Source organism: Ceraceosorus guamensis (genome assembly GCF_003144195.1).
Source record: "Ceraceosorus guamensis strain MCA 4658 unplaced genomic scaffold IE81scaffold_35, whole genome shotgun sequence".
Lineage (NCBI taxonomy): Eukaryota > Fungi > Basidiomycota > Exobasidiomycetes > Ceraceosorales > Ceraceosoraceae > Ceraceosorus > Ceraceosorus guamensis.
This window is the reverse complement of record NW_020290030.1, coordinates 32,222-45,301: the sequence shown is the minus strand read 5'-3', so window position 1 is coordinate 45,301 and position 13,080 is coordinate 32,222. Positions and strand designations below refer to the sequence as shown.

The 13,080-nt window shown below is 56.1% G+C and overlaps 6 protein-coding genes across 6 annotated transcripts; 3 read left to right on the top strand and 3 right to left on the bottom strand.

Annotated features, from left to right (window-relative positions):
- Positions 1-78: 78 nt before the first annotated feature.
- Positions 79-2,815, top strand: IE81DRAFT_323949 (glutamate decarboxylase). The gene is made up of 4 exons (XM_025514105.1): positions 79-756; positions 840-935; positions 1,038-2,096; positions 2,189-2,815. The coding sequence occupies exons 1-4, from the start codon at positions 517-519 to the stop codon at positions 2,531-2,533; spliced, it is 1,740 nt and encodes a 579-aa protein (XP_025369107.1). The 5' UTR covers positions 79-516; the 3' UTR covers positions 2,534-2,815.
- Positions 2,782-4,371, bottom strand: IE81DRAFT_323948 (BLUF-domain-containing protein). Its single transcript, XM_025514104.1, has 2 exons — positions 3,455-4,371; positions 2,782-3,259 (listed from the first exon to the last, which is right to left on the bottom strand). Exons 1-2 carry the CDS (start codon positions 3,916-3,918, stop codon positions 3,190-3,192), a joined length of 534 nt encoding a protein of 177 aa, XP_025369106.1. The 5' UTR covers positions 3,919-4,371; the 3' UTR covers positions 2,782-3,189.
- An 875-nt stretch (positions 4,372-5,246) lies between these two features.
- On the top strand, positions 5,247-7,375 carry IE81DRAFT_323947 (Clavaminate synthase-like protein). The gene is made up of 5 exons (XM_025514103.1): positions 5,247-5,763; positions 5,843-6,159; positions 6,251-6,352; positions 6,430-6,723; positions 6,806-7,375. Exons 1-5 carry the CDS (start codon positions 5,703-5,705, stop codon positions 7,211-7,213), a joined length of 1,182 nt encoding a protein of 393 aa, XP_025369105.1. The 5' UTR covers positions 5,247-5,702; the 3' UTR covers positions 7,214-7,375.
- A 260-nt stretch (positions 7,376-7,635) lies between these two features.
- Positions 7,636-8,481, bottom strand: IE81DRAFT_323946 (Redoxin). Its single transcript, XM_025514102.1, has 3 exons — positions 8,268-8,481; positions 7,923-8,131; positions 7,636-7,822 (listed from the first exon to the last, which is right to left on the bottom strand). Exons 1-3 carry the CDS (start codon positions 8,404-8,406, stop codon positions 7,652-7,654), a joined length of 519 nt encoding a protein of 172 aa, XP_025369104.1. The 5' UTR covers positions 8,407-8,481; the 3' UTR covers positions 7,636-7,651.
- Positions 8,482-9,247: 766 nt separating this feature from the next.
- On the top strand, positions 9,248-10,277 carry IE81DRAFT_148063 (hypothetical protein). The gene has a single exon (XM_025510415.1). The coding sequence runs from the start codon at positions 9,591-9,593 to the stop codon at positions 10,179-10,181; it is 591 nt and encodes a 196-aa protein (XP_025369103.1). The 5' UTR covers positions 9,248-9,590; the 3' UTR covers positions 10,182-10,277.
- Positions 10,278-10,502: 225 nt separating this feature from the next.
- Positions 10,503-12,789, bottom strand: IE81DRAFT_347830 (FAD-binding domain-containing protein; the record flags this gene model as incomplete). The annotated part of the gene is made up of 9 exons (XM_025516197.1): positions 10,503-10,580; positions 10,647-10,719; positions 10,798-10,901; positions 10,975-11,002; positions 11,073-11,262; positions 11,346-11,824; positions 11,899-12,208; positions 12,299-12,306; positions 12,392-12,789. The coding sequence occupies 9 exons, from the start codon at positions 12,787-12,789 to the stop codon at positions 10,503-10,505; spliced, it is 1,668 nt and encodes a 555-aa protein (XP_025369102.1).
- Between the last annotated feature and the right edge of the window lie 291 nt (positions 12,790-13,080).

Sequence of the window (13,080 nt, the reverse complement as noted above, 5' to 3'; positions counted from 1 at the left end):
GGAAGGAAGCAGGGTCTGCTATAAGCCCCAGCATAGCTAAAGCTGGCTGCTTGCGTGCATGGGCATGACGCTCTGCTTGCTGGGGTAGTCGCCGCCATGCGACTCTTCTGACTTCTGGCTCTGCAAGATAGTCAGCACGAATGGACAGGAACAGCCACAGCCACAGACTTAGGCCGATCGATCGATCGAGTGAGGGTGCATGCGTTGTGATTGCATGCCATGGCCGCCTTGTCCATCGAAGATCTCGCGTCCATCGACGAACACGCGATGAGCCGGCCGAGGTGCGGAGCGGAGTTGCTGGTTGGCGTTGGCGTTGGCGTTGGCGTTGGCGTTGGCAGGGAGCTTGTTCATGTTCACCAAGCAAGCACGCACGTTTGCTGGGCTCACGTCGACATCATAAGGATCTGCTGTGCACCATCCCTCCTCACTTTCACCACCCACCATCCATGCCTGCGCTGGAAGTCGTTCGGGCGCCTTTAGCATTCAGCATACCCACACAACAGCTAGACTTCTATCATGACGCTCTCCAAGCACGTCAACGTCGAGGCACTGCTGCAAGCTGCGGAGGATCATCCTCACCTCGGTCTGCTCTCAGACACTGGCAGAAGCTCGAGGGCTTTCCACAACCTGCACTATGGCAGGTATCAATCCCATCCCATTCCCAAGTACAAGCTGCCCGAGTCCGGCATCGATGGCTCAGCAGCTTACAACATCATCAAGGATGAGCTCAGTCTGGATGGAAAGCCCACGCTGAACGTGAGTCATGACAGGAATGGTGCGACCATGCGGTGCTGATCAGTGCCATTGCTCACTGTCCTGCCTTGTCCATCCCACCGCAGCTGGCATCGTTCGTGCACACTACCATGGACGAGCATGCCACTCGTCTCATGAGCGAGAATGTCGGCGTCAATCTGTGCGACCAAGACGAGTATCCCGTGAGTCATCTTCAATGCGCGCTCTTCGCCACGACTTGGACGCGGACGTCATGTGCCAGTCCTGGCTGACAACGCACGTTTTCCCTTTTTTGTGTTCGGCAGGCTACCATGGCCATTCATGGACGCTGCATCAGCATGCTGGCAGACCTCTGGCACGCACCTCACGAGACTGATGCAGAGGGCAAACGCAAATCCGCACAGGGAGTAGCAACGACTGGATCTTCCGAAGCGATCATGCTGGGAGTGCTTGCCATGAAGAAGGTATGGCAAGCCAAGCGCAAAGCTCAGGGCAAGAGCTTCAAAGAGCCAGGACCCAATCTCGTGTACGGAGCCAATGCTCAAGTCGCCATCGAAAAGGCTTCGAGGTACTTTGACATTGAAGAGAGGCTCGTACCTACCAGCAAGGAGAGCCACTACCGCATGGATCCCACCAAGGCCATTAACATGGTCGATGAGAATACGATTGGTGTGATTGTTATCCTCGGAAGCACCTACACTGGTGCTTACGAGCCCGTCGATGAGATGAGCAAGCTGCTGGACGAGTACGAGAGCAAGACGGGCATTCATATCCCCATCCACGTCGACGCAGCCTCCGGTGGCTTCGTCGCTCCTTTCGCTCATCCTTCGCTCAAGTGGGACTTTAGCCTGCCCAGAGTCGTCTCCATCAACACCTCTGGGCACAAGTTTGGCGGAGCATACCCAGGTATTGGATGGATCGTTCTGCGAAACGAAGAGGTGCTGCCAAAGGAGTTGGTCTTTGAGCTGCACTACCTGGGAAGCGTGGAATACAGTTTCGGTCTCAACTTTTCTCGCCCTGCCGCACCCGTCATTGCGCAGTACTACAACCTGATTCAGCGCGGATTCGAAGGCTACAGGCTCGTGATGGAGCAAGATCTTCGCAATGCTCGTTTGCTCTCTCGAGCGCTCGAGAACAGCTCTTACTACGATGTCCTCTCCGACATTCACAAGCCTGCAGGCGCGGTCGCTGGCGTGGCCAGCAAGGTCAGAAGAGCGGCTGGGGGTGATGACAGCGCGGAGAATTACGTCCCCGGCTTGCCAGTTGTTGCGTTCAAATGGACGCAAGAGTTCCAGCAGCAGAACCCGCACCTGGAGCAACGATGGATGCAAACGCTTCTTCGTGCCAAGGGCTGGATCGTGCCGGTGAGTCGCGCAGCGCAAGGCGCTTCTTGCGTTCTCTTGGCTATCCCTGGCTGACCTTGGCGTCGTCCTCATCTCTTCTTTCCCCCTTCCAGAACTACGAGCTCGCGCCAGACTGTCAGTCGATTCAGATCCTGCGTGTCGTGGTTCGCAGCAACTTGTCCGAAGACATGATCGACCAATTGATCACCGACATTATGTCCATCACGGAGGACCTGGTCGACACCAGCTCGGCTTCTGCACATCTCGCCAGTGTGATGAGCAAGCAGCAGCCTCCCCTGCAATCTCAAGCTTCGGGCAACAACCCTCCAGCTGCCGCCGCTGCAGCCGCTGCTCATGGCCACAAGCATCATCATAAGCACAAGAATGTCAGAAAGGAACCTCATAACCTTCCTGCTGGAAGTGGCAACGTGCCTACCGGCTACGCCAAACAGTGCTAAGGGCAAACATTTCGAGGATTCGATCTCGCGCCCGATGATGATGAAATAGTGTACGAACGAAGATCGCAATCGCATGCATGCCTCGAACCGTCGTGAATGTGCTGACCAGTATGATCGCCCGAGCACGTGGTCAGGATCCTGGGGGTGCCAAGTCGAATAGCAAGCCGACCTTCGCCGCCCTCACATAAAAGACAAGCGCACAGTGAGCACAAAGCAGCGAGTATTGCAAGGAGTCGTAGAGTAAGGGAATCCACTCGATGTGTCCCCAGTTGCTAAAGGCCTGAGGAAAGATTGATAGACATAAAGGGGAAGGGGGCCAACAATATCGTCCGCCGGAAAGTATTATATTGCGCGGGCAGAGACGAGACCGGGTGACGCATAAGGCGGAACATGAGACGGATGGCTAAAGAACATTGCGGATGCCTGCGAATGCGTGTATTCATGTGCACGAAAAGAATCGCGAGCCGGTCAGCTCAAAAGGTGTGGCGCGTGGTAGCAAAAAGAAGGGCAGAAAGCGGGGCACAGATGCAGCGAAGGGCATGTCGAAGGTCGAGAGACCATGAGCCAATGATTGTCGCGAGTGAGACCTCATGTCGATTAGTCTTGCAGAGCGGTTTGGGGCGGACCGTGCGGGTGTGTTGCCGTGGCAACGCTAGTCAAGTCGACAACAGCCGGTGAAACGTGCCGATCAAGCGGCGAATCTTGGGAGACATGTCCGGCGTCAAACTGGGAGGGAGCGACGAGTGCGTCAGACAAACAGACTCTGGTAATGCGGCAAACATTGTCCATTTAGTAGCCCGGGCCGGCCTCTGCGTCTCAGAGGGAATGAGGATGGGCATCCATGCGCGCGCTATCGCTTCACGCGTCCTCTCGTATCTCTGTTCGCGAAGCTGCAAGCTGCGAACAACAGGTAGCACTCACCTGGGTTCGGGTGAGTCTAGAATGTGACTGAGTTCACCTGCCACCCTCTTGACATCTTCAGGTGACTGTTCGTCCTGACGAGCAGCGCTCAAGTCTCTGTACGCCATGCTCCAATCCGCAAAGCTCCTCTTGGCGACGGACACGCTAAGGATCTCAATGACACCTCTGTGCCTATCGTCCTTTCTGATACGCTCGTATACGCGCTTCACATTGGCAGGAGGACCTTCGAGGAACTGAACAAAGCTACCGTCGTGAAAGAGGAGGAGGCCGGTAATGTCCTCTGCTGCATTGTTTCGTCTGGATGTGCGAAGGATCTGCTCAACGCTGGCTGCAGCGGGGCTGCGCTCGGGCGAGGATGATGCGTAGACGATTTGCAAGAGAGGCAGCTCTTCATATCCGCCGGGAGCTGAGCTGCATCGAGCCATCGATGAGGAGCTAGATGTGGAGGAGGAGGATGTCGCCATCCTCTGCGCTGCGGGTCGAACTTCGACTGAGGAGTCTGAGGAGTCTGCGGAGGCGATGGGCGCCGTGTTAGGTGTGCAAAGCCTCGAGAAGAGAGGTAGCTGGTATGAATGCGCCGCTTCGAGGCAGTGAACCAAGTGGCAGTCAAGACGTGTACCACTGCGAGGCGGAGACTTGGACCTGGTGGCGGTAAGTGAGGGAAGGCGGGAGAGTGGAGAGGAGACGGGATGCTGAGTGAAGCGAGGATGGATTAAAAGGCAAAGACGTAATTGCGTCGCGATGGATGGAGAAGATGGAGATGAGACAAGAGCAGCAACAACACCAATCAGCCTTGCCGCGCTGTATGCTGATGCGAGTCAGTGATGGTGAATGTCTTATTGATGATTGATGCGCGCGCGGTCTGTCGCGCACGCTGCACGTATGGCAGCGCGGAGAGACCGGAGGCTGAAATTTGATTTTGATTTGAATCTCTCGGTGTAGCGCTCCGGCAGCAGCAGGCACGCCGGTCATTCAAGATTATATGCAGCAGACACGGCATGTGTGCGCCGCGTGCGAGCCTTACGCGTTGACACCCATGCATGCAGCATGCACTCAAGATTCAAGATTGACAGCAGCAATTAACGCATCGTCGCGTGGATGCAACAGCCAGAACGATCGCAGTCACGTGAGTCGCGACTGAATCAAAATACAAATCGCATTCAGATTCAACTTGTTGTGAGTCATCGATGACTCTTGACTTCAAATCGAGGACTCCACTTACGCTCGTGAATAATCACGAAACGTGCTCGATGGCGAGTTGAGCCTGACCAGCCATGCACGGCCACGGTCTTGTTTCCATTTCCACTCGAATCTTGGGTGCTACAAAAACTTACGATTTGAATGTGTACAGTCCTTTGTCCTGTCGGTATACCAATTACGCGGGCACGATCAGCTACATAGTAGATGAGCTGAGCGCTGCCGCCTCTACGCCGGGGCCCCCCGCAGCTTTCCCAAAAGTCCGATCGATCATTCAAGCCAGGGCTTCGCTTGAGACATGTTTGATGTGAGCATGTCCGGTACGTCTCTCACATGTGTACTCACACTCTTCTGACTAAATATATGCTTGCTGATGTGTCGCTCGGCCTTTTCATATACCTATTATCAAAGCGGGCAAGTCATGAGAGCGAGAGCGAGCGGAGCGCAGTAAGGATGCTTCAGTCCAGCGTGCTGTTGCTTCCGGGTGGCAGAATCTTCTCGACGTCTCGGGAGGTCCGTGCGCGCGCCTGCGAGTCGATATTGCGTGATTTCACGTGTCGCGTTTTAGAAAATGCCGCCATCCTTCTTCTCACCTCCTCATCCCAGTCGTGCGACCCATAACGCTGTTCTCAGTATCCACTAGCGTCTCTCGAAACGTGGTCGTGTGCTTCGCAAGTGGACACACGACTGTGAAACAATCTGATACCGATTCAGAGGCAGGGAGACACGACAGGCAAGTTCGGATCGGTCCTTGTAGACGCGAGGATGGGTGCGCGTGCCCTCGTGCATGCGAAGCATCGCGGCTCAACCCTGCCCCTCCACCGCATCATTTGCCGAAATGTCGTCAACGCCCTCACATCTGACGCTTTCGCTCCCAGGCTTGACCTCGGCGTTAGCTAGATCGAGCACGGCCAGCCGGAGCGTGGGCAATGCCTGCTTTTCAAACAGCCCAGGATGATGAACATCCCCATCTCTACCATCACAACGACTCTGATATTACTCATCTCGCACAGTCTGTAACTACCCTCTCTCCCTTCTGATTGCAGTCACAATGCCAGCCTCTCAACTCGACCTGCCTCCTTGGATCCCTCCCAAGCCCACTACGGCTACAGGTAAGCTGAGTGCTGCGGCTATCAATCGCTACACTTCGAGCCCTTCTGACCAGCGACTTGCTCTGTTCGCCGCTTGCAGACCTCGAGTGGGCGCCGCTGAACACGCTCGACCTTTCACTCATCAAGGGCGACAATTTCGACGAGATTCCCACATCGCTCGTCGAGAACGTCGGACAGAGCTTCAACAGAGATGGATTCATGTATGCAGAAAACCATGGCTGGAGCCACGATCAGGTGTTGAGGCAGTTTGCCATTGGACAAGCTGCTTTCAACATCGTTTCGGACGAGGACAAGGTCAAGTACAAGGCTGATATGATCAACAAGGGCTCCTTTGTCGGCTTCAAGCCCGCTGGTCACTGGAAGTCTGGCGATGCGGCAGTCGCTGACAGGATCGAGGTGAGCTTCTCGTCGCCTTGACTGAATGCCGCGGCAGGATAAGTGGTGAGCGTTCGCAAGAGCTAACCCTCAATCCCTGCCTCCGATGCAGCAACTCAACTTTGGCACCCAATCATTTTCTCAAGAGGCTAGGCAGAGGCTGTACCCTCAATCCATTCAGCATCTGATCCCCGAGATCGATGACTTCAACCACGTGAGTGCGAGAAGCGAGAATGATAGGCAGTCTCTATAGACAGATTGGGCTCAGCTCACCCGGCTTTCTTCGTACAGTTCAACCACGATGTCGTGCTGCGCAAGGTGCTCAACGTGCTGTCGCTGGTGCTGAAGCTGCCCGTTGACACGCTTTGGAACCTGTCGAACGACGCGTCTCAAGGTCTCGACCTGTTGCGATACGCCCTCTACCACACCCCTGAGGAGAAGGACGACAAAGCTCTTGGTGGCGTTCGTCTGCAGGGTCACACCGACTTTAACAGCGTCTCCATCTTGTGGTCACAACCCATCACGTCCTTGGAAGTGCTCATGCCAGACAACCAGTGGCGTCTCGTGAAGCATCGCGACAACGCAGTGAGTCGCTTCTCACTCCATCGCAGTCTCTTCGAAGCTCTGCTTGCTGACCAGCGCATTTCGCTCTCATACGTCCTTCAAGATCGTATTGAATTTGGGTGACGCCATGCAGTTCTTGTCCGGAGGCTTCCTGAAGCCCACCATTCACCGAGTCGTTGCACCTCCAGCTGATCAAGCTCACTACGAGCGTCTCGGCGTCTTCTTCTTTGGCCTCTTCAACGATAACGTTCCTCTCGAGCCTCTGACCGACAGTCCGATTGTCCAGAAGGCTCTGGGCGGCAAGGATCTCTGGGCAGAGACCCGGGCAGCAGGCAAGAACATCCCCACTGCTGGCGATTGGGAGCGCGAGCGCGTCCGTCGTTACGGCCAGGGAGGTGTGAAGAAGGGGAAGAATGGCGAGGTGCACAAGCACGAGGAGTTTGCCGGTCAGAAGATTTACGAGTACGGAGGACCTAGAGCTGGCGCTGCGCCAGCTCAGGCTGGCATTTGAATGCTCGCAACGGACTCTCGATGCCTTGAACGTGTGGTAACTCATCATCTTCCCCATGCTTCTCGCTTGACTCATGACCTCAACTGTACCCCTATGCACTTTATTCGCACCCTCTCGACTGCATCACTACTGCAATGACAAAGCGCCTCAACCGCGTTTCTGGCCTGCGAGTGTGACGAGCTTGCTTTCGAGAGGTGTAGCATGTGGCAGGCACTGAGAAGCCTGCTCTGACTGAGCATTTCGGTCCACCATCACGAAGCGATGCGTGTGCGGCAGTAGGCTTGTGCCTCCCGCAGCGAAGCCAGTCTGATCATTCAGCACTCATTACAGCAAAACAACAGCACAGCATCACACTTGACAGCTGGCGGTAGTCATGACCTCATTGGGGTGCAATGCAACAACCACGGTACTGTTCATGATTGGATGTGCGCCGCACTCTTAGACCTGGGCAAGGACCTTGTCAGCAGCGGTGACGGTGACGTTGGGAGCTTCGTCCTCCTTGGCGAGGTGCTTGACCACACCATCCTCGACGATGGCGACGTAGCGCTGAGAGCGCTGGTTTCCGAGCAAGCCGGAAGCGTCAAAGTCGAGACCGGCAGAGCGGGTGAACTGCAATTTCGTGTGATGCGTCAACAATGCAAAGAAGTGTTAGCGAGCAGTTTGCGAAGCTGATGAGAGGGCGAAGCCTACGGAACACGACAATACTCACAGCACCCGTGTCGTCGGCCAAAAAGTGGATGGCGGGGTTGCTTGCGCCCAACTTCTCCTTCCAAGCTTGGACAGTGAAGAGGTCGTTGACTGCGACGATGTAGATTCCCTTGACGCCCTTGGCGAGGAACTGGTCGGCGTGCTGCAAGTAGCCTGGCACTTGAGACGAGCAAGGAGGAGTGAATGCACCTGGAACACCGAGAATGATGTCTGTCGAGAGGAGTGGCAGAGGGAAAAAGGCGTAAAGATGTAAGTTCCACGGGGCGTGCATGCTTGCAAAACGGAAAGCGGAATTGCTTCGCCTGCACGTGTAGGAGGAAGCAGCCAGCGCACGACCGGTACTTACTCTTGCCAGTCAGACTGTCGAGGGACACATTGGCTTCCGTGGGGTTGGTCTCCTTGAGCTGAACGCCAGTAGCGACCTTGCTGCCCTGCTTGAGAGGGTTGACAGCTCCCTTGATGATTGCAGCAGCGGTAGCGGCCATATTGGGCGAGTGTATTGGTAGGCGGGATAGGTGTATTGGAAGGGATGGTCTTGTCGAATGTGGTCTTTGCGAAGATGGTGGTGATAGCAAGCATGAAGGTGGATGGACATGCCGGAAAGACACGTTCTTGTATGGCCCTCAATCATCAGCCCCCAACGCCAGTCGTGTCGTGCTAGCCTCCACACACGCACACGCGCCTGCCTGACTGCACCCCTCGAGTCGGTCATGAAGCACGCATGTCGAGCGTCTGCGCAAGATGGCGCCATCCAGAGCGGCAGCAGCAGCAGCGAACTTCACATGAAGCGGGTCCCTGCACGCACCTCACCATCTCATCTTCTCCATAGCTGCTGCATGGCTACTGCTGCACGTACCCACAGTCTGATGAGTGTAGCTGCTAGCCGCCATGTGGAGCAAAGCCCATTCAGGCAAAGCCCGACAATGGAATGTTGTGTCCATGCAGCATGCCGCATGCCTTCGGACATTCGTGCTTCAGAGATTTACGATGCTTCGTGAGCTCGCTGGTGGTGCGACTGCTCGACAGCGAGCCGGCCGCGAGGATGAACATCATGCTTCGTGCTGCTGGTGTACTTCATTCGTAATTCTCATTCGGCAAATGAGCACGCTCAGTCAGCGCTGCTGCTGCTGTTGCGCACGATCATGAATCATCAGACGTGGCTCTGGCCACATGCAGTATGCCCGTGCGTGTGGAGGTGGCATGTGCGGCGGGTGCAGTGGCCGCCAGCGCAAGATCACAGGTTGCAGCAGCTCTCGCGCCTCTGGCTGGGCCTGTGCAGCAGCGCGACGTGTCAAGTAGTTAGATTGTTCGCGAAGTAACTCCACTCCATCGACCAAGATGAGCGGTCGATGTTCCCTCTTTGGCGCGCATCTCGATTCGTGAGCATCCTCTTGATTGGCACCGTCAATCTCAACCTCACACCATCCTTGGCGCGGTCAGCGCATCAAGACGCATGCTTGGCACCATTCGAGCTCTCTCCAGCCTGATCATTTGTCGGTGCCCTGGCTTGGCTTGACGCAGCCCTCCGCTGCTTCACTCCCCCTCTGGTGGTCATTTGCAAAGCGCGGCTTAGCGCTGCCGGCAGAGCTCTTGACTCTCCTCTTTCCCATTGCGAGCTGGGGTGGCGCACGACGAGACAAGTCTGGAGAAACGCAAGGCAGTGAAGACGATGGTTCAGGCTACGCTGGCCGAGGCGAAGGGTGCACCAAAAGCAGTCGGCGATGGGTCGATGGAGGCAAAGCCGGCCAGCTCGATGGAGATTCAAGCAGCCATGCAGCAGCTCTCTCAGATATCTGCGCTGCTGTCCTCGCCAGGAGCCTTGGAAGCCGCCGCAGCTGCCAATGGAGCTCCTCCTCCCCCGCCATCTGATCGACCTACGCGCGGATTGATGCACGCCTTGCCCTCCCTCTTGGCGCCACTCGCTGCTCTACCTCCAGCAGACGCTCAGAGCATCGCAGTCCCCATGCCGATGGGCGTACCTATGGTGGGGGCACCAAATGACTTTCCACCCGTGATTCGACTACCAGCAAGACAAGCGGCCCTGCTCGCTCGCAGAGCAGAATTCAATCCCACCGATGCCCTGGGCAGGGCAGCGGAAATGACTCGCATCGCTTCGACACCCGAAGCTCAGGCCGCTTTTGAATTGGTAGAGCGGCTGGACAAACAGCGCACAAAAGAGCAGAAAATCAAGGATATCTTGGACGGACGGAAGAGGAGAGCCGAGCTCAAGAGGAAACAGGTCGAGGAGAGACCATCATGAATGGCGATGCTCCTCGCTTCCATGACGATGGCCCTTTGCTAGCTGTGCAAGTTCACCCTTGCATCTCGATTGCTCAGCTCCGTCGCTGCAACGTTTGCAAGACCGCAACTTTCTGGCCTGACTGCAGAATCACGAGCGACATTTACCTCTCACAAACGAGACCCCTTCATCTTCCTGGCACAGCGGAGAAATCAATTTAGGAAGAGCAGAGAGAGGCGAGGTACGATGAGATAGGCAACCTGGCGCGACTGAACCGTCTTACACGATCGGGAGCGACGGGTCAGGCTCAAGGTTGGCTCGCGCAAGGGTGGCATTCGAGCATCAGTATTTGTCATCGAAACGAGGACCCCCGGCGTGGGAGATGAAGTAGCCTTCAGGGTCGTAGCGCTGGTTGATTTGCTGAAACAAGTCATTAGGCAATAAGTCAGTGCAGTGATCAGCCATGCGAGACTCTCCTGTACGCACCTTGAGGCGATCAAGCTGTCGATAGGTCAGGAAGGGCGCCTGCTCAGGGGACGCGTAGCTGACAAATAGCGGGCTGGCATCGAAGGGAAAGAAGTAATTGGATCAGCCGCGCGACTCAGCCTCCACTATCCTGCTCAAACGATGGTCTTACCGGCCAGCATCGCTCGGCGTTTTGTCGACAGCGGCTTTGACGATCTCGAGCAGCTTTTGCTTGTCATTAGTGGGTGAAGATGGCGAATAGATCATCACGTAACTCTGTCGTGCGAGGGATCATGGTCAGCCGACGTGTGCTGCGCAGCAAGTCGCTCTCGGCCCTTCATTCGCGCACCTGAGCAGAAAAAGGCGTGCCATCAAAGCTACGACATCGCAGACATGGCGGAGTCAGCCCATCGAGCACTCGATGCGTAAACCTAATCAACAACTCACCCGTACGGGGAGCCGCCTTTCGCCGCGTGCTGCGCAAGGCCCTGGCGCGTGAAGAGCTCCAAGCCAACCGACATTGAGAAGTACAAACCAGCGGCGTCAACGACCGCCTGCTTCCAGTTGTTGTAGATCGCGCGAGTCTTGTCCTTGTTCAGCGCGATGCTGGTTGTGCGGAAGTTCACGTTGAAGCCGTCTATATTTGGTTGGAACAAATCACATCGACCGACAATCAGCGGGACAACGACGAGCTGAAGCAGCAGATCAAGCACCACTCACAGATTGCGCCAAAGTCGTAAACGCTATTGATGTCGGCGTACGACTTTTTGCCGACATTTTCCGCCGTTCGAGGGATGTTGAAGAACATGTCGAACACCCCAGCTGGACGATCGGGTCCATTGTATGCCAACGCCACGGAAACAAATTCCCCGATCGGACCTAGAGCCGCGTTGAAGGTGGGAATGATCGCTGCCTTGGGATCCGAAAAGGTCTCGGCAAATTCGGTAACGGCATCGCACACCTTGAGTGCGTCTTCGCCCTTGTACGTCAACAAACCTCCCCACCAAGACCCGACATCGTAAGCCTGAAAGCCGTAGCGGGTGACGATACCGAAACGATTTTTGCCTCCCTTGAGCGCCCACCAGAGGTCGGCATTGGTGGTGTTGCTGACGGTCAAGGAATGACCCTCTGGCGTGATCAGATCGTACGATGCGACATTATCCGCAATGAGACCGTGCAGGTTGGAGAGGTGCGACAGGCTTGATGTCCCCAGGGAAGCATCTCGATCAGTCCTTTGTCCGCGGAGATCAAGTGACGCTCAGTTCAGACTCACCCTCCACCGAGCGTTGCGCCAAGGCCGACGTTGCTCAGTCGACCACCGAGCACAGTCTTGCCTTTAGCTTCGAGACGCTTGTACACTTCTCCCCAACGACACCCGGGCGAGACATTTGCGATGCTACCCTGGTTGGCGAGTTCAACGTTGCACCAGTTTTTGAAATCGATCATGACGTCTTTGGTGGATGACCAACCGTCGATCGTGGCATGGCCGCCGCTGCGCACGCCAAAACCGGCGCCAATTCGCTTCAATCCAGCATAGGCAGCCCGCACATGGTCTGCGCTGGTGGGCAAGATCAGGCAGTAGGCTTTGGCAAATTCGGAGGGGGGCCAAAACAAGGTACTCGCTCAGTCGCCCTATCATCCGACGTTTGTAGCGGCGACTCGTCACAACTTACGGTACTCGCTGATTGGTGTCCAATGGAAGAGCGCGCACACGGTCAGAGCTCAAAATGCATGTCATTCTCGGCCGCCTGCCACTGCGCACTCACTCTGCTTGAGCGGCATTGTAGACGTGTAGGCGCGATTCTTCGTACTCGAGGTTCACGATCGCAGGTCTCGGGATGACGATCTTTTTGCCGAGCTGCGTACGGAGGTCCTTGCACAATTGACGGATCTGGTCCTCATTCGCCGTGCCTCTTGGCGGTCCAGATCCTTCAGCTGGTGAGGATGGAGAAGAACGAGCACCCTCGAGGGCTTGGCTGACTTGACGCCTGGCGACCTCTTTGGCCTCGCGCGTAAAGGTGTGGGAGGAGGTGCGCTTGAGGTAGTCGCGAGCTGTCGTCTCGATGGTATCTTGCAGCTCGACACGACTCTGCCACGCGTGGACGGCTGAGAAGCTGTACGAAAGCAGGATGCAGAGTGCCAGGGTGGAAGACCAGAGCTTCATGATGGAAGGTTGGGGAAGGAGAGGAGGACGTAGGATGGGAGAGGAGTGACACGGTCAGTTCGCAAAGAGGGCCTTCTTCATACGTCTCACCTATTTGAAGTGTTAGAGGCCCTTACTCGACTCCGATGGGGGTACGTGAGCTCACGGCCCTTTCCACTCGTCTTGGACAGGCGACTGTCGCCTGAGGGATCACCGGTGGGCGTGACTTGTGGCCACGACATTTTCTTCTCTGCACGCGGGAGCGCACCGCCCCAATGTCCCGTGCGACACCGCCGTCCTCTTGACAATCGA